Below are 19153 nucleotides of genomic sequence, written 5' to 3' on the forward strand. Positions count from 1 at the left end.
GCCCAGGACCTGAACAACCAGGTCGACAAAGACCACTGACAATTTCAAGTGCAGGAGTCAGCGCTCATTGCTATCAATTGTCCATACCGTTGATACATTCATGATGTTCCACTGATGCCCCTTTAATATTTCAACAGAACGCCTCCTTGTGAAGAAACATTTTCAACCTCAGCGTCTAGAGGCTTGACTTGTAAATTTTGTTTGAGATAATCATTGCAGAGCACAGCACTCATCCAACACGGAATTCTAGGAGATACAGATCTGCGCTAGATAACAAGCTCCTCCAATCTATACAGCCCAACACCGAGCGCAATCTGTTGTTCTTGATGTTTGCGTCTTTTTCTCCATTCGTTCGGAGTTTCCTTCGGCGTTCCTTCAGCCCTCTCCTTCACTATTCGGTTCTGAGCTTTGGCGAAGGGTTCCAATGCCCCTCGAAGGTTCCCCACACGCTCATGAAGCCCTATCTCGGGTTCTATATGCGACATGATACTTCGAAGCAAATCGTGCGACGGAGGGAATTGCAATAGGGAAACAAACGAAGCGTCCAACAAGACTTGCAGGAATGATATTGTCTGTAGAGGTAGAGCGTTAGACTCCTTGGCCACTGGATGCAAGCATACCTTATCGTACGGCGGGGCCGCACCGCCACGGTGTTCTATTGAGGTATTCGATGCCACAGATTTTAAAAGGGTACGAATGTACTCCTCGGTTCCACCAACTGTCCAGCCGTCCAGCAATTCTAAGATCAAAATGAGATCTTGTGCATCTGGCAAGTGTTTTCTGATGGCCAGACGCAGTGCAGCAGGAGACGTTGGATATGAGACGCACATCAGCATATAAGCCGATAGAGTTGGGGTCCAGGCCTTATTGCTATCCACATTCATGACCTCTGGATCGGGCTGTGGCTCTCGCTGCTCATCAAGAAGCGCCTTGGCTAGGGAAATCATCTCGTCCTCGGAGATATCGACTACTGAGTTGAACGACAACATGATGCTTTCCTATTGCACAAGCTATTATTGACTTTATCATGCTAGAGACAGGAATCACTCACCCAGTCGCCGTATTGTTTTAGTGCTGTGAGAAGTCTGCCGTCCACCATGCCTGCGCTGACGACGCGACTCTCAATCAAGTGCCGAATGACACGCGGAGAATATTGAGGCTTGTCAGTGTACTCTTTTGTAAAGAAGAGGGCTAAAAGCTCTTTGACAAAACTGTAACCATAAAGAGCTTCCAACGCCGCTCCGTCCTATTGTCAAACTTGGCATCAGAAATTCCGATCGAGGCTGTAACTGCGCACCGGTGTCGAGATTGACAGTGCATTACTTGAGGGTGACCCACTAGCTGAGGTGTGTGCCTTGGCCCATCTGAAAAATGCTTCATCCGCCTTATGGGGTTCATTGTGCTGCAAATGATTTGACATGTCGACAAGCAGTTTAGATCTAGGGTCATTTTCCGCTAGCGTTTCAGCTTTAGGATTCGGTGCCAGCCATTCAGAAGTTGCGTGGGTTTTTCCGATTGCACCAGCAATGGTAGATTTCAAGTTCGGATCCAGGGGAATGATGTAAACTATCGAACGATATGGAGACTCGGAGGTCGATGAGGCGGTCCGTGAAATATTTGCAGGGCACAACGTTAATAAGACTTGCCCTGCATCTGCGAGCAATAAGCTCATATTAATGCCCTGTTTGATGCTCGGCGCAATAGTGGATGGGATTGGGATAGCATGCGATGCGATAACTACACCGTAGCGCATGTCCCAGAGAAGGATTGATATCTCTGACGATGGCGTAGCGGTCATAGCAGCGAGGAGAACCAACGAGGAACCCAGTGAAAGGAGACACATGCCGCGTCCAAAAGAATGGGCATTCGAATGCGATAATTGGGCCAGAGCTAATGTTTCGCGAATCTGTGTCATGGATATTGTTAGGTTGTTTACCTCGAGCTGATAAGCAGCCCAAGTATGGGATTCATCTTGACGGTATGAGACACCTTCAAATCACAATAGACACAGAAGCTCACTTATGTAGCTCAACACCCCACAGGGACCACAAGAAAGGGCAAATACGTGGTGTTCTGTTTTCCGTCCCGGTACTCCATGGGAGATCGAAACCTGGTTTTGGCCGATGATGGTCATATTCTTGCCGGTAACAGATACAATGGACAGAAGCAGCGTGGAGTCAGAGCTCGAGCAGAACACCATCATGGTGTCTGGAGGGTTTTCATGAGGCGGCAAAAAAGTACATGATGTGCCAGGGAAGAAGAATACGTCCAGGAAATTTTGTTGATGTGGACATACGAGAGTGGACTGTATGTTCAACTCATCATCTGCGACACTGATATCACCAGTGGAAGATACGAGTAAAATGTTTGAACTTTTATCGTTTGAGTAGATGCGCGCGACTTCGTGAGGCAACTAATGATTCCGTCAGTGTAGGATATAATTTGGGATGTTTTAATGAGCGAGACATACCACAATTTCGCGTTTGTCACTTTTACCCAAGGTGCCACCTAATATTTTCTGCTTCATAATCCATACTGTCCGGTCCCTGTTCTTCACAGCAACCTCTGGTGCGGAAGAGACGAGTGCATAGGTTGTGCATATACGCTCATCATCCTCTAGTGTGCACCGGCTGCTCGCAGGTCCAGAGAATGAGACATTAGATCCACAGGTGTGCGAGACTACTGTATGAAGTTCAGATAGCTGAAAATATAGAATTTTCATCAACGCGTCTCTGCAGGAGTCCAGAAAACTCACATCAACGATATGTATGCCTTCTGCCTGGACGGTCACTGTTGCATGTCCGGGAAAATCACGGCTGTATGACGCATATGTGGGATTGTGTACTTTTTCGTGCCTTATTTTGGTTGGAACAGGGTAGCTCGATACTTGGAAGGGCTCTCCGATGAGTGAGCTCATCGAGGTCTGTGTAGAAGAACAATTGTATTCCGAGGTGTCCGGGGAGCCATCCATCCGGGGTCTCAGCAAAGTATCATAACTGGTCACAATTTGCCAAGAATTTCTATATTTTTATACCGCAACAAACGTGTTAAGACGCTTATATAGCTACAAGCTTAAGTTGTCCTGGGGTCGATCAGCGTACGAGATAAGGGTATTTAAAGCTTGTATGCTTATTAGTAGTACGAATATCTGCGTTTATGTTTTTGATGGCCGAATATGATTTCGGGTGCCCCCTCCGTTCACTCATAAGACCACGCACGTGCACTGCGACCCTCCGCCCCCTCCGTCCTTCTCTCCGTTCCATTCCCACACTCTCTTCTAATGATTTTTTCCTTCGTTTCTCTCCAAAGCCCTCTAGAGTCTAGCCTGCCCCTCCTCAACCTCATCTATTCGTCTTCCTCCAATGTGGTCATTATCTTTGCCTGATCTATCAGAGTCGGACTCTTCCATAAATTTGACCAGTGCCTTCAATTTGATTTCTTTCTCTGCACCCATGATTTCACTTGTTATGAGGTTGCGAGAAACCGTGCGCAGGTAGATGCGCTGACGGGTGAATGGGACAATCGCAATTTCCGTTTACTTCTTTAACATGTTACGTCGTCGTGCATTCGCACATGTTGCGACAATCAGGTCATTGCGTCTGGTAGCTTCTTTTGCGAGCTTGTAGTCGTCTGTGCGTTGACTACCCTTAATGTTGCGGTGGCCCTAATTAGCCAGACCTTCAAGTTTATACGCGAAGGAAGATAAGTCGTTCCTTCTCATAGGCTCCGGCCAGTCTCAACAGTACTGATGTAAGTAGCGCAGCAATATTTAATTATCTTCCATCGTGAAGCGTGGTCCCGGAACTAAGTCACGAGTTCTGGCTATTGCATCGTAAATAACAGCAGTACTTGCACATGCATGCATGTACCCTTGGGCTGAGTCGATTATTTTGCCAGCCTGGCTCGGTCACTAATACCAATCTGATTACCCCGCATGCTAGTACTTGAAATTCTGAGTCTCGTGCTAGGGTCTGGATGCCATGTCAGTGACCTGGCTGGTGCTGTGATCTTACTCTTTCGGTCGCCGATCTTCTGTTTCGTCCGCTTGCTATGGGTGGTGGTTCCAAGAAAATCGCTGGGAAAGCCTGAAGATTTTGTGACCGCTGCACTGCTCTCCTCCTTGCCTTTGGAATCGCATTTATTAGACTGGGCAAATGCTCAAGGTCATAATACTGAGATCGAGCTCTGGACGCTATCCCAATTTGAGGGTAACAGCTGCATATGTGTTTGCTGTGGTCATCTGCTGCTGCATATTTGGCGCGTGCTTCCTTCATCGCGGACCGAGTACAAGTAACTCAGTGCTTATTGCACCCGAGACGTCCCATGTACATTCGGAACGACTATCTTCCTATGTCTATAAAGGGCTGTCTAGGAGAACCTAATTTTAACCGTAGTTAACGAGAGTCGACGTGTGGAGCACGTTCGACGTCATTCTGTCATTGCCTGCACATGGTGACAATGATTTCAATATTCAATATTCATGCATGATTCTGGTTTTGGATTAGAGTTATGGCTGATGGCACAGTACGTGGGTTGTTGCTGGTATCCGTGATCCGTTGGGTGCTTTTGGAGGCTAAACAAAGTTCATTGCTGCTAGACCTTTCAATAAATCTATAACCGTCACAAAATCAAAAATGACATGTACATGGAGTCGAAGATACGTGCAATAAATGCTTATTGATGACAAATGATTAGACAGACTTCAAACTATCCTAGATGCGTTAGTGTCCACGCAGATATTGGATGATTCTATTATTAATGACTAGACAGACGTCAAACCTCAGTCGTAGATATCGATAAGGAACAAATAATGGTTTGAATTCCTCCACTGGCGCCATTACATAATACAGATCAGCAAATCAGTACTACCGCGCGGGTGGACGCAGATTTACTAGGATGCAGAAAATGCGCAGCCGGGGGGTCCATCTGATAGTCTTCGAGGAGCTAGTCTGGGATAGTTAGGTTGAACATGTGAGTTCTCTCGAGACACCAAAGACACTAATTTATCAGTGCGCAGGCCGATTCCAAAGCGATGAAAAATACTAATCCCGAGGAGTTACGAGTAGCACTACGACCTTGGCTATATTATTATAGTCCGTGGAAGGATTCATGCTCACCCTCGTTCATTTTCTTCTGACTTTTACTGGCCGGGAACTAAATATAATTCCGAATAACTGACTAAGATCTAACATGTAGTGGTGCGTGTCGAGCGGACCCTAAGACTCGGGAGCGGGACTGAATACAATTTTACGGCACGGAACGCCGTAAATAGGCGATCTTCATGGTAAGTAAAGCTTTCTTGTGACCAATCTTGTTCAACTATCTAGATGTACCTGACTCAGCCAAATCGTTTTGCTCAGTAATACAGGCACCTCGGCACAACTTTCGAGCCCTCTACCCTTAAGTATTATACCAGCTAGTCATGAACCTACTTTCTTTGTTCTCTGTTGACGCCGTCAGTCCGTTCTTGAAATCCACTCGTAGTGTCCTCGAGTGACGAGACTCTCACAAAATGACAACGATGGCAGAGCCGTCATCTCCAGTCAAAGAGGCCAAACAAAGCCCAGGCGCATCATGGAAAAAGGATGAGGAGCATATCGTCCCAAAAAATCGATTGGGAATTGTTTTCTTTGGTTTGATGTGCAGTGCATTCTTGGCAGCTTTAGATCAAGTATGCAAATTCTTGTGTTGTTCGTCAAAATCTCACTCACATTTCACGAGACTATTGTAGCCACCGCCTTGCCCACAATCGTAGCAGACCTCGGAGGGGGGAATAACTACAGTTGGGTAGGAAGGTTCGTCTATGCAAATTAAGGTTGGTGCCATCACACCAACATCTTTTCATACAGTGCGTACATGCTGGCATCCGCTTCTTTGGGCCCCTTATACGGCAAACTATCCAATATTCTAGGCCAGTGCTATTTCAGTGCTATGCTTACATATATCATTAATGATTGCCATCTGCAGGCCGCAAACCCGTACTATATGGATCCATCGTCATATTTTTAGTATGTCCCCACCACGTGGATCCCATTTGACTTTGACATTATAGATCAGATTGGTTCAGCGTTATGTGGCGCAGCCCAGACTATGACATGGTTGATTGTCTGTCGTGCTGTACAAGGAATTGGCGGCGGCGGCATCATGCAACTCGTACAGATCACTATATCTGACATTGTGTCATTGCAAGAGTGAGTATCTGTTACTAACCCTGGTTGGTTTTTGATCTTGTCTATTTTTCAGCCGAGGCAAGTATGGTGGTTTCATCGGTGCCACCTGGGGCATAGCAAGGTAAGACTGACTAGTCAAGTCCTCAAAGGCTCAAACCTTATCGATTTTCTCAGCGTTATTGGACCATTAATCGGCGGTGTAAGGTCCCCACATCTTCTGAAGCGATCTAAAAATTGATCATTTTTCTGTACTCTAGGTTTTTACCGATCATGTAAGTTGGAGGTGGTGAGTATTCGCATTCTGTTTTGATCAAAATCTCAATCGATGCGTACCAGGTGCTTCTGGATCAATTTGTGCGTTTGATATGTATCTCCAACGTTCGTGCTCAGATCGGAAGCTCATTATTGAGACAGACCGACTGGCGGCTTAGCTGGGATTCTTTTATTCTTCTTCTTAAATTTAAACCCCCATCAAGGAAGACCATTCCGTGACCATCTCCGAGAATTAGATTTTGTTGGGCTTTTCGTGATTGTTATAGGTGTCATTTGCCTGCTTATAGGTTTCAACTCAAGCGAAACAACATGTAACGTTATGCTTTCTGTTCTAAAGAACTAAATCTTACCGGCTTTAGGGCAAAGCGGCGAAACCATTGCTCTCCTTGCTGTGGGAGGCACGTTGCTAATCCTCGGTGGCGTTAATGAGATATACACGAAGCGATCCCCCATCATCCCACCTCGTCTTTTTAAAGTGAGTTGTCAAGAGAGTCATTCATCTTGTCTCTCATGATTTTCCAGACACGCACAACTGGCTTGATATTAGTTTCTGCATTCTTGCATGGTGTGGTATTCTTCACAGGTATGTGCGCATACCTGTCTTGGGTCTTAGTAACCATGCATATCGTTATTCCAGGTTCATAGTGAGTATTTTGTAGACAGAGTTTGCATCTGACATTCTCATGCGATCTTCTAGCTACCTTCCAATGTACTACCAAGGTAGATCTGTCTTAGAGCCTTCGAGTATGCATTTTTCTGAGTTCAACACCAGTTCTTGGCGCATCGGCAACGACCTCTGGCATTCAGTGAGCGTTGAATATGTGTCGTTGTTTCCAGGTTACTGACATACGCAGAATGCTACCTTATTCATTGACCAGTTCGCTCATGTCAGTGGCTTCCGGAATAGTTGTGACCAGAACGGGATCCTACCGTCCTGCCATCTGGTTCGGATGGAGTGTCATGACGCTTGGTTGGGGTCTCATGATCATGTTGGACAGTACGAGCACTACGTATGTTTATAGTCACTGTCGAAGTCAGGTGATAACTATAGCCCTTTTAAACAGCGCAGAGAAGGAAATCTACCCCTTAATTGCAGCGCTTGGTGTTGGTGGCTTATTCCAGGTGAGTTTACTACATCATCATAACGATCCGTGCTCAGCGTCGCTTCTGTGATAGACCCCGCTTGTTGCTATACAAGCAGCAATGCCTATCAAAGACATGGCCACCAGCACAGGTGCTTTTGTATTCCTCCGGTGAGTATTACTTTACAATGTGCATTTCACTGGTACTGATTGGTTTTCAGAACTCTTGGTGGTACGATCGGTATTACGATCGGAGAAGCTATTATTTCTAGTGTCCTTCAGCAGAAACTGCGGGGCATCCAAGGCCTCACCATGAACACTTCTGCAGCGGCTTTGAATGATAGTGTCAGGCAGATCTCTTCCATTTCTGTCAGAAACAATTTCATGATCTGTGTTCTGGCTTACTTACCGATCTTACCAGAATCCAGCAGTGCGTGGTGAGGTTATGCATGCTTACTCGCGGTCTATCAGTACTATTTGGTTGGTCAACACGCCACTATCTGCATTCGGTCTCTTTCTAGTTATCTTTATTCGTGGCTATACGCTAGAGCGCAAAATCATCCGTGGCGGCGAGAAGAAGTTAGGAGATGTCGAGAAGGGTGCTGTTCAAGTGACGATAGAAGAAAGCTCACCAGTCACGGAGTCGGATCTTGAGAAGGAAAAGAGACAAGGCTTGTGACGACACCATTGAACTCACATGAACGGATACGGAAGATGACACTATTGGTGTCAAGTAGAAAGCGGAAGCATAGAGTGAGGGACGTCTGATACCCCTGTCTTGACAGACCTGAAAGTGGAGTACCTGATTATACCTTATCGATGGTGGTCTCTGGTGGTGCATGAAGCTTAATGGCTTGCACAGACCATCTGGATGAGGTCCTCGAATGCCCCGATTCACCCTCATCTACCATCAACAATGACAAGTCGATACACCTTCCCGAGGCCGAATGTAGTTATTTCATGGCTCGGCTCGGCCCGGCTCGGATTTGGCTTTGATCGGCTACAAGAGGTGTGCAAAATAAGAATTCCGGATATGTAGCGTACCATTAGATAAGCTTTTAAACCTTAATACACAGGAAGTTACCAGCGGACCGTTCTGAGTTCCTCGATAGCGGCATCAGGAGTTGATAGAATCGTTTGCTGAAGACTGAGAAGGGGTCATTTTAAATACTGTAGAACACATCTAGATAGTTGAATCAATGAAAGACACGTGTTGAAGGGTGCTGCTCACTGAATTCAGTATTTTGGATGTCATGAGTGATATCATGTGACCAATATCAATTATATGCGCGTCATACGCATCGTTGTTATTGACGCATCTCTGAATCATACTCTCATTCATGGATTCACTACAATGGCATTCAAAGATTTTCGGATCATCAGGCTTCAAGATATCAGACGATGACAGTGACTGGGACTTGGACAGCACAAGTTCGAAGGACTCATCTCAAATGGACTTAGATTTTCGATCTCACCATTGCCATCATTCCGGTTCAATTGATTCCACTGAATCATCTGGGCCTTCGCAGTATTAGCATGACCGGATCAATGATTGAGCCAATAAATCCAGAGCCAACCTTCATTCGTCTTCACAATGACATCAACACTGACGACTTCTCTGAGATCAAAGGCAGACAGAGTACTTGGCAGGTGTCGGCTGATACACTGCAAGCTGCTTGTGATATCCTGTGGGCCAAGGCCATCGAAATGAAGTTTCCCTTAAACTCGATGTAACACTCGGATCGGTGTTGGGTTCGTATCCTGCCAATTTCATAGGTATTCCACATATACACTCCTTGACACTCCTCTTACCTTCTGAGAGTTCCGTGCATTTGTCCGAGTTGTCCAAAGGTTGTCTGTCCATTTCCGAGGCCTGCATACACTTCCGATCCTCTGTACCATGTCCCATCTGTGTCCGTTTGACTTCGCTGCTGCACACCTCGCGCCTTATTACATGCATATCTCTGTAGTGGCTCGCCTCGAGTCTTATTACATTTTGGATGTCTTATCTCGCTACTAGTTTCGCCTACACAGTTTCTGGACCTTCACGCTATAGGATATAATCTGCCTCGCTAGATACTTGCACTTCACTTCACTTTCCCTGCTACGAGTCATAGTCAGTAGAGTCACTTTCGGATAGTCATACTTCGCACAATTGATCTTTGTTCATTCAGAATGATTGTTTGGCCTGACTGCTGCCATTTTGCTTCTCGCTGTCTCTAAGTTCTTTCCGATAGACTTTGCTTAGTTTTACTTTGCGAGTCTTATACTTTGATACACCCGCCGTACTTCTCTCGGAACACTCGCTGTTCATCAGAAGCTCCTCAGACGCTTCGCACAACCTTGGACCTTCGTTTCTTGATGTTGGACCACCTTCGGACCACTTCGGACGAGTACTTTGGTACTTCGGACACATCCTCGGGACACCGAGTGCACTCTTGGTAGCTTTCCCTTCTCTCACCTTCAATCTTAACAAGATATCCCTTGCTTTATATCAAGGAGCATTTCTATAGGCAGTCTCTTTGGGACGAACATCTCACTCGCACTCTGAGTCTTAAGGTAACACTTTTGTAGCGCCCACATAGAATTAACTCTTTACATCGATATCATCCATCTCTCCTTCTGATCCTAAAAACTTTCCTTATCCATTGGCTGATGGTATGTTTTTAATTCTTCTGTGGTCATTCAGGAATGCCCCAATGTGCGATCATGATCGTTGTGAAAGGGGATGCAGCACCCACCTGGGAAACAAAGTGCATCTACAAGCACAATTTCAGGTATGGGTCTGCAGCTGTAGGATTGAAGAACACACCATCTCGCAATGTCCCCATCAAATGCGAATTATGCCACCTGACCCTTCCTCCCCAACCTGGCAGGACCTCACGAAAGGTGCAGGCAATATCTGTCGATGCTGTTTGGCGCTATAATATGGCCGAGCATGTCCTGAATTCGCACATGGAGTATGTCGTTCCTGGATGTAGGGAGACTGGGGTTGCTTTACTGTCCAGTGTCTTGACGACTATGGCATTTTCGGAGCTGGAGCAGAAGGCTGCATACATTCCAAAGGAGCACTGGCCAACGTCATATGACCACACCAAGAAGGAGAATGTCCCGGCATCTACATCATGTCTTTCCAAACACCCTGCCTTGAATTCTGCTAGTTCTATGCCCTCCAAATGAGCTTGTACAGCTGTTCATCTGCATACCTCACACACATTGGTAACTTAGTTGTTCCATTGGTTCCATCACCTTCACTTGATCCATTGATTGATTACTTTACATAGCTTCCTCAGGCATTTCACTTGTTGTTTATGTAGTACAGACCTTGCTTTTACTTTGCTTATCACACTATCATTTGTATGCCTTCTCGTATTTTTTTGCAGACTGAATGATATTGGGTTTGTATTACTAAGCTACCAGATTTAGACTAATTAACGTGATGGTCACAGTGTTACAGGAGGGGGGGGCATGTTCGAAGCTACACCAGCTCCATGTTCTGAAATGTAGATTCCCACATCTCTTGATCGGCTACATCTGTAGTTTGGCTATTTTTGTGAGTTGAACCACATTGTCTGGCTTGGTTCAACTTACTAGTCATGTGAATCGGCTACAAGCTGTTTCTCCAGAAATATCAACTTGAGTTAGTTTAAGTCAGCTTTAGTCACATGGAAGTTGAACAACTTTCTGTCTGTGCCATCAACCATGGTATGCACCATTGCTGTATTATTTAGTCCTGTCACATAGCATAAATAAGGCCCTGAATTGAATCGATGGTAGTTTCAGGCTGAATAATGTTTTGGGGTCAGGCTCATATGGTATGTTTGTTGTTTGTACAATATTGATTCATACTGTAGAGATATGACACTAACTTCAACCACATCCAGCCATGACCATCTTACACTTAGCTTCATAGCTTCAAATGTTGGTGTGACCTGTGACTTGACCAAAATAGCTTCAGTCAGGTGTGACAAAGTGTAACATACTATTGCATCGCCGTCGTCGATGGCGGATCTCTGAGTCTGTTGGTACTTCGCTATTGCTGCACATTGTTTCACCTGTAAACTGTCAAGCAACACTGGATGTGGTCTTAAACACTGGACCTACTGGAACTGTAAGTCTGCCTTCAATATCACTCCCAGTCATGCCACAACTTGAAACTGATGCATTTGTTGCCTCAGATTGGCTTGAATGTGGTCGCATTTTTGAGCAGAACCACCTTCCATCGTCTGTTAGACATGAAATCAAACAGTTGTTAACTGTTCCAGCATTGATTTGGTCAACCATCCCATTGCAGACCTTATCTGTCATGCAGCTGCTTGATACCAATTTCATCGCCGCACTTGACCACAACCTCAACTCAAACTCCATCACTTTATCAACATGTATCCCTCACACTCACATCAACAGTACAGTACAAGTTGGGTGCCATAGATGCCGAGGTGGCAGCAGAGGATGATGGTGATGAATCTCCATTTGACGAAACTGACAGTGGTCTTGATGCCAGTGATGTGCCTCTGGACACATTAACTGACTATCTGGCTTCAGAGGGGTTACAAACCTATCCTGTATCAGCAAAACCCAAATGGGATGTGTGGCACTGCACATTGCTGTATAGAGACTCAGGGTTTGCAGGGAGGTCCCTCCATGTGCAGCCAAGCCACAGTGTGTGCTTTGGATGTGTCATGCTGTGCCATCGGGCACAGCACTGTAGTGCTGTATGACACTGCATAGCACAAACCTGCTATGCAGTGTCATACAGTGGTGTATGGTGTTCCATAGTAGTAGCACTTTCAATATACTGCTACCAGTACTGTTAGTATAGCGATTATTCTTACACACTAATACATTAATATGAAAACCAATGATAATTCAATTCAAAATAAAACAATGATAGTAGTAGTAAATTAATTGAGATCAATGTCCCACTCTGAACAGCCGTCGTTGCCTTTGTCAGCATCAAAGATGGTGCCATGTGCATTCCTAACTCAATGGTCAATATACTGTTACTTGTGAAAAATCATGCTGGACTTACATGCCTTCCAATGCCTAAGCTTTGAGCATTTGATGTAGTTTTGGTCCGTGATACTTGTCTTTGTTTGTGCAGTTGAACAATGTCGAAATACGATCATAGGAAGCCTCCGAATCCTCGATAGGTGTCTGCTTGGCACCATTTACCTGGCCATATTTACTGTAGATATAGATCACATTATGAATCTTAGTAGAATAAACTCAGAATCAGCAAACACGCTTTAAGCATGCTGCAGGTGCACTCAAAATAGTTCCAACGAGAAAGAGTGCTGGGGGTGGAACGGTCTTCTGAAACTCAGTGAATTGCTTGAGTGATTTGGAACCATTGTCATAAAATGACTTATGGCAAGCGATCTGGATCATGTTGTTTGCAAAGTTAGATGCATGACCCTAGTACTAGACATTTAGAATTGAATATCAAGGACAATGAACAACATACATCAGAATCAGGATGGCCACATAGATACATTGCTTTCTTCAACAAACCGGTTGCCCTGAGTTTGATGCTATTGATTGTATTCCTATTGATGCCAAGTGCTAGTTCATATGCCATTGGAACGACAGTAAGTGCGATTTGTTTGACCTTGTTGCGGAATGTCGCAGCATTGTTAAAAACCTGGATCCGCATGACTTACATAGTAGTGAATGAAAACATATATGTTAGTACGACTTACCACAGTAGCCATCCCCATCTTGAATTCAGGGTAGTAGCCTTCATATGCTTGTCAGTGGGCAGTACTAACTGTAATTTGAGAAAATAAAATACCTTTCTCAAGTTTGCATTTCTGTTCTTGCCAGTGCACAATCGCTTCCACGATCACTTCACCAGACTCCAGTACTGCCAATGGATTCCTCTTTGTCGGGGAATGGGACTGAAATAGCGATATGAAGCCTGAAATTAGCCTTTGCATGGTCAAGAAGTTTTTGCCAGAGTGATGGGTAGAACCCAACATTAGTTGCATCACAATTAGTAGTAGCACCCTTCACTTTCTTGGTGTGACGGTGCCTCCCAGTATCAATCTTGACCTCATTGGCGAGGTCCTCCAAGTCGTCCTGCTCAGACTGGTCAGAGTCATCACTTGACAGGGTGTTTCTTGTGCGAGCATGCTTAGTCTTTGGATGGCGATTCTGTACACTGTTCAAATATGTAGGGGACGGTGAACGTGGCCGACAATTCTTCTTGTGGTGAGCCTGGAAGACATCATAATCAATATTAGGCTGAAAAACGGTGTCAATACACAGTAGTAGCAATATGAGTGAGTACTTACAACCACTAGGGTGTTCGAATGACTCTGAGCTTATTTGTTAGTGCTCTGCAGGCTCGCTTGCTTTGGCGCCTGAGCTATGTTGATGTGCCGGTCTTTACTCTTCCTGCTAGAGGTGCGATTGTTCTGATACATGTCAGTCACTCCTACATTGTCATGATTAGAATCCTCATCCTGAAAATATGCACCTCAATCAGGTGCTTGCACAGGGCGTTGTAGAGATACAACAATTGCTGGACACTACACAAAGAAAGTCACCAGCAATATAAAAATGTGTTGTGGTCGTGCACAGCCTAGTCTGCTATACTTGCAAGACAAGTGCATTTGACCCGAGGGGTTTGCTGTATGGTATTGTAATAATCAGTTATAACAAAAGGAAGATAGTACGAAGTGTGGGAAACAAAGTCTGAAGGTATAATTACGAGTCTGATGTCAAAAATGTCGGGTCCAATGTTTTTAGGTTTCTGGTTAGCAGGTTTGCCTCAGGTTGCAATGGATTAGTGTCGGGTTTGTATTGGGAATATAGCAAATGTCAGGGATAGTGAATGGCAGGTTACTGTCAGATGTTTCAGATAAAGAAAGGATGATATTGCGGAATCCAACTAAGAACTACAAATATCGGATGACCTCCTCCTACTCAGAGGTAGAAAGGTAATTAAAATAGGTAGGAGGTATGCGAAATATATGACAGGACAAGACATAGGGAGGACAAGTGCATGGGAAAATATCGGGTCTGATACACGGGAAATGTCAGGTCCGTCGGATTAGTGTCAGGTTTCATCAGATTAGCGTCGGATTAGCGGATAAGTGTTGGATAACATTGGAAAGTGATTTGTGTGCAATGGGCATTTGACATGCATTGGAAAATAGCTGAATACGAGCCTAGCATGAGCTTGAGTGCTACACTGAGTGGGAGCTTGAAGGCAAGCTTCCTTGTGTACAGCCTTCAAAATGAGGTACCATTGTTTACCTTTGACAGACCTCCAGACCTCCAGGTAGGCCTGGAGGACTGCAATTTCTGCCTTGATCAGGGAAAGCTTGGTCTGCTGGGACATGATGGCAGGGGATTCACTCCTGGCTATGTTACTATACAGTTGATAAAATGAAATGGTTGGAGAGTTGAAAATTGTTGGTTCCAGATCCCTACTTGGCAGCTCTTTCAGTGCCTTTCCAAAATGTTTATATTATGTATGTCTAGCTACATGATCCACCTGCATACAGACCTGTATTGCTTCTTCTTGTGTAATACTGGCTGCTTATTCTACAAGTACATATGACTGAGATACAGGCCTGACATAATCCTATTGAAACTGAGGAGTTCGAGGACTGATCAAAGCAGGATGAATTTAAAGTCTGCAATAATACCTATGCCAAAACATGCTATGTATATGACTTCAGTGTTTGTCTCAATCTAGTAGTGAACAAATTCCTAGCTTAAATCATCACTCATCATCAAAATCAAAGAATGGGAGGATCTAAAGTCCAGGAGTGGACACCCACCAGCAATATTTCTGTTGTGGAATAGAAGAAAGCATTCTGAAGCAGGAAAGTAACAGGGAAATAGATAGAGAGACCTAAGATCCAGAAAATAAGATCAGTTACAGCCACCCCTACCAAGTTGCCAATGAAGCAACTATCCCAGAATATGCTATATCATGGAGGAGAAGATTACTTTGGAGACCTGGACCAGCAGAATGTTATGCCACTGGAGCTACCCAAGTCCCTGGTGAGCACTTTCTGTAATATCTGGTGTCCTGTCCATTGTTCAGCTTGTTTCAAGAGTCAAAACAACTATCTCTAGCAATGGGTTCCAAGGACCAAAGAGTATCTCAATATACTGCTCCAACGAGAAGCTCCTGCCAGCTGGTCATGCATAATTTGTGGGACTGATGGTGTATACAAGTGTCATGGCTGCCCTTTGTAAGTTGTGACACACCCTACTCCATCAATACAGACTCTGTAATGGCACCGGCTGCATCAATAGCGTAACATAGTTGGCAGCATAAGGATTTATCGAGAAATGTGCCATGTAGTTTAAAGGATGAATATGGTTAGTGAATTTCGAGTGAATGACAAGCACACTGCCCTATTGAAATCAAATAAGAGTGTTCTCAAAAATAAATAAAAACTTACTGCAGTAAAGGTGTATTGATGCATAAACACCAAGAGATTGTCTACAATGAGGCAGTGTACTCAATCAGTACAAAAGGTATTTGGAGGGATATCACAGCCCTGTGGAGGGAGCAGGAAATATCCCATCACAATAGCCTGTCGGATGATTATTGCAAATGCAGTGCAAAATTTTGTCACTGTACACCAAATACTTCTGGTGTCCTTTGCATTAGCCATCTACTGGGTTGCAACTAGTAGGATCAAAGAATTAGTATAAGTCAGTGGTTGCATGTTAATCCATACTAAGAAGGGCTAGTATTCTAAGTCTGACTTCAGAAATGACTTTTTTGACAATGCATTTTTTGACATTGTTGGAAAAGATAATGGCTAAGATGCACTCTTTCAAGACCAAGGTCACTTATTTGTGTGTCTTGGGACTGATCTTAATGGTGAAATCTTTGATGGATTCTGCCACTACTGTCACTGTCATCATTGTGGGTGTCACAGCAGGAATGACAAGACACAGTGGTGTGAGAGGCATGCATCTAGTTGTATGACAATGTGTTTTGGATGTCCTTGCAGGTCCTGTGGTCTAATATAGTCAGGTCAATTTTTGATGATGCAGAAACTAACAATAACTTACATGTATCACATGGGAGTTGGAGATCTCTCCCATTGACATTGGCCATAAGTGTTCAAGATCTGGTGGTAGAACTGAAAGGGCCTGGAATTTCTCATCATTACCGACCCAACTGAGTGCTATGGTGGAAAGTTAAGCACTAGACATAAATCTGTTAGTGTAGGCAAGGAAGTAGACTCACTCAATAATCCATATGATGGAGTAACATATCTGGTCAAGGATCCAGTGTCAGATATAATGTTCTGTGGATCATCCATATAGTCTTCCTGCTGATGGTATGTGAAATCCTGCTGAGGATGCATGAAATACTAATGCTGATGGTGTACAAAATCTTTATACTAATAGTAAGTGGACTTGTGCTGGTGGGGAGCAGAATCATGCTGATGGTGGGCAAAATCCTGATGCTAATAATGTACAAAATCTTTATGCTGATAGTAAGAAGACTCATCCTGGTGTGGAGCAGACTCATGCTGATGGTACACGAAATTCTGATGCTGATAGTACACGAGATCTTCATGCTGATAGTATGTGGACTTGTGCTGGTGAGGAGCAGACTCATGCTGATGGTGCATGGAGTCCTGTGGATGGTGGGTAGTGTAAGGATTGAATGACAGTGGCTAATTTGAAGTATGAGGGTTAAAATGAGACATTAGTTTGCGCTGTCTTACTAAGATGTGATTGGCAATAAAATTACCAGTTCTTACTATCATCCATGGACATTCATGGAAGGAGGCATAAATAGCAGAGTTGTTCTAAACAAACTTCTAATGACTTTAGGTAGGTTGAGACAGTGACCATTAACTGGCTTAATGCAGTGCTTAGGACACTAAAGATAAAGATCCTAGATGATGTAGCTGAATTGATAACTGGCTTGATGGATTACTATAATACTACTAGAAGAGGATTGCAAAGGTATGCAATATAAAGATGAAGATATGAATCACAACAGCATACAATGAATCAGAGTAATATCTTGTAAACACTCCCTATTCTCAAAAATTAGAGGAGATCAAACTAAGACTAACATAACTGAATCAACCGAAATATGTGGCTTCAAAACTAACTTTTCTGCTGCTTAGGCACTCACAATGAGTATGATGCAGAATCAGAACAGAGTACACCCTCTTAATGTAGTCTTAAAGCAGCTAAGCTCTTAATATTGTTGAATAAAGTGCTAGTCTTATTTGTTGTCCTCCTAATTATTAAAAATACATAGATTTTCCCCACAGAAAAGATATTCTGTGTCGAGTAGCGGCTAGGTATAGACGAGATTTATGGCCGAGGTATAACTAGGTATGAGGTGCTAAGTCAGAACCCAAAAGCAGTTCAGATCCACACAGAGCCTAGGTAAGAAAAATTTAGAGGTGCATTCTCAGAGTGGTCAAGAATATGTGGGTTCAGAGTGAGAATGAACAAAGCTTGTCAATTGAACAAAGTACTAAGAATGTATAAGATGACTCCTCAAAACAAAGGTAGTGTCCAAGGGAAGGAAAGTGTCCTACTATATATAGCATGCGAGATTTTATCCTACTGTATAAGTGTCCAAAACCTATAGGCGAGAACTGTAGGGATGAAACAAGGCAGATAGGGAATATGTAATGGGAATATGTGTGGAATGGAGTATGCAGTTACATGTAATAAGTTTTACTATCATTTAGTCAAACCAAGAGAGAAAATGAACACACACCAGCGGAGATAGGTGGACATGGAAAGGACATGGATGGATAGTACAGAGAACAGGCTCAAGTGCAGGTATATGCCAGTTGGTTATCAGCCAAAGGAAACTGGTTGCTAAAGAGAACTGGAATGATATAGATCCTGTGAGTTTCTATAGGACTTGACACAAATATATCAAAAGACACTTGTTCCTACCCAGTGCAGGTCTGAGTATCACACCAGCTCACCAGGTAGTCTAAGGTTGTATATGTCAGTAATTGATTTGAACATCATTGACACTCAGGTGGACCACAATGAGCTCACCAGGTAGTGTTGTGCTATTAGTATTGGAATACCAATAACATCAGCAAATCATTGAGTGCCTTATTTGCTTTTGAAGTGCCTTAATTCACACAATAAGGCAATTTTAAGGCTGTTTTCCTGTCTTAAAATAAGGAAAAAAAGTAGATCCATTTCCTTAAACTAAGGCAGTTCACTTAAAATCAGGCAAATAAAGCACTTTGAGGATACTATTATTTTGTAAAGACAGAACAATCTAAGTAGATTAAGGCAAAAAAGGATGTCAATGGCTTTAAGGTGTTCTATGAAAAAAATAAAAATAAAAATTAGAAAATGTGTATGAAAGCAATTGATGATAGCGTGAGCAGGGATTGAAGTGATTAATGATTTAAGATAGGGAGACAGTTCTTTGGCATCTATAAGCCAAGGTTGACCATGTAGCAGGTGCCACACTTTGAGACCAGTAGCATAGTTGGCCAATGAAGAGCCTGAATATGTACTAGCACAGCTTGATAGGAAGGTTAAGAGTAAACCAGGTGAGATAGGGCATCTGTTCTCTTCTGAGATTCTGTAAGTGTCGCAGAAGACTTGAAATACTAATAGGTTTGCACCATAGGTCTCTTTCAT

The 19153-nt window shown here is 43.8% G+C and overlaps 7 protein-coding genes across 7 annotated transcripts; 3 read left to right on the forward strand and 4 right to left on the reverse strand.

Moving 5' to 3' along the window:
• Positions 1-183: 183 nt before the first annotated feature.
• Positions 184-2946, reverse strand: F5147DRAFT_686437 (uncharacterized protein). Its single transcript, XM_041436760.1, has 7 exons — positions 2756-2946; positions 2471-2701; positions 2020-2413; positions 1298-1971; positions 1052-1246; positions 621-998; positions 184-572 (listed from the first exon to the last, which is right to left on the reverse strand). Exons 1-7 carry the CDS (start codon positions 2915-2917, stop codon positions 267-269), a joined length of 2340 nt encoding a protein of 779 aa, XP_041294937.1. The 5' UTR covers positions 2918-2946; the 3' UTR covers positions 184-266.
• A 714-nt stretch (positions 2947-3660) lies between these two features.
• F5147DRAFT_96119 (uncharacterized protein) lies at positions 3661-4375 on the forward strand. Its single transcript, XM_041444495.1, has one exon. The coding sequence runs from the start codon at positions 3935-3937 to the stop codon at positions 4292-4294; it is 360 nt and encodes a 119-aa protein (XP_041294938.1). The 5' UTR covers positions 3661-3934; the 3' UTR covers positions 4295-4375.
• A 134-nt stretch (positions 4376-4509) lies between these two features.
• On the forward strand, positions 4510-8204 carry F5147DRAFT_752573 (major facilitator superfamily domain-containing protein; the record flags this gene model as incomplete). Its single annotated transcript, XM_041440219.1, has 20 exons — positions 4510-4524; positions 5531-5671; positions 5722-5795; positions 5850-5926; positions 5968-6008; positions 6058-6191; positions 6244-6291; positions 6345-6369; positions 6428-6456; positions 6507-6524; positions 6585-6754; positions 6803-6918; positions 6966-7026; positions 7081-7087; positions 7141-7163; positions 7216-7249; positions 7298-7565; positions 7620-7696; positions 7747-7894; positions 7947-8204. The coding sequence occupies 20 exons, from the start codon at positions 4510-4512 to the stop codon at positions 8202-8204; spliced, it is 1764 nt and encodes a 587-aa protein (XP_041294939.1).
• A 1994-nt stretch (positions 8205-10198) lies between these two features.
• On the forward strand, positions 10199-10591 carry F5147DRAFT_530056 (uncharacterized protein; the record flags this gene model as incomplete). Its single annotated transcript, XM_041430063.1, has 1 exon — positions 10199-10591. A coding segment is annotated over one exon (393 nt), but the record flags the coding sequence as incomplete, so codon positions are not given.
• Positions 10592-12571: 1980 nt separating this feature from the next.
• Positions 12572-14873, reverse strand: F5147DRAFT_771862 (uncharacterized protein; the record flags this gene model as incomplete). The annotated part of the gene is made up of 6 exons (XM_041441293.1): positions 12572-12700; positions 12770-12943; positions 12993-13169; positions 13228-13265; positions 13393-13771; positions 14808-14873. The coding sequence occupies 6 exons, from the start codon at positions 14871-14873 to the stop codon at positions 12572-12574; spliced, it is 963 nt and encodes a 320-aa protein (XP_041294941.1).
• Positions 14874-16348: 1475 nt separating this feature from the next.
• F5147DRAFT_651351 (uncharacterized protein) lies at positions 16349-17142 on the reverse strand (the record flags this gene model as incomplete). Its single annotated transcript, XM_041433530.1, has 4 exons — positions 16349-16522; positions 16574-16689; positions 16752-16878; positions 16987-17142. 4 exons carry the CDS (start codon positions 17140-17142, stop codon positions 16349-16351), a joined length of 573 nt encoding a protein of 190 aa, XP_041294942.1.
• A 1567-nt stretch (positions 17143-18709) lies between these two features.
• F5147DRAFT_573072 (uncharacterized protein) lies at positions 18710-19153 on the reverse strand (the record flags this gene model as incomplete). The annotated part of the gene is made up of 1 exon (XM_041431134.1): positions 18710-19153. One exon carries the CDS (start codon positions 19151-19153, stop codon positions 18710-18712), a length of 444 nt encoding a protein of 147 aa, XP_041294943.1.

Source organism: Suillus discolor, assembly GCF_016758755.1.
Source record: "Suillus discolor strain FC423 chromosome Unknown F5147scaffold_17, whole genome shotgun sequence".
Taxonomy (NCBI): Eukaryota; Fungi; Basidiomycota; class Agaricomycetes; order Boletales; family Suillaceae; genus Suillus; species Suillus discolor.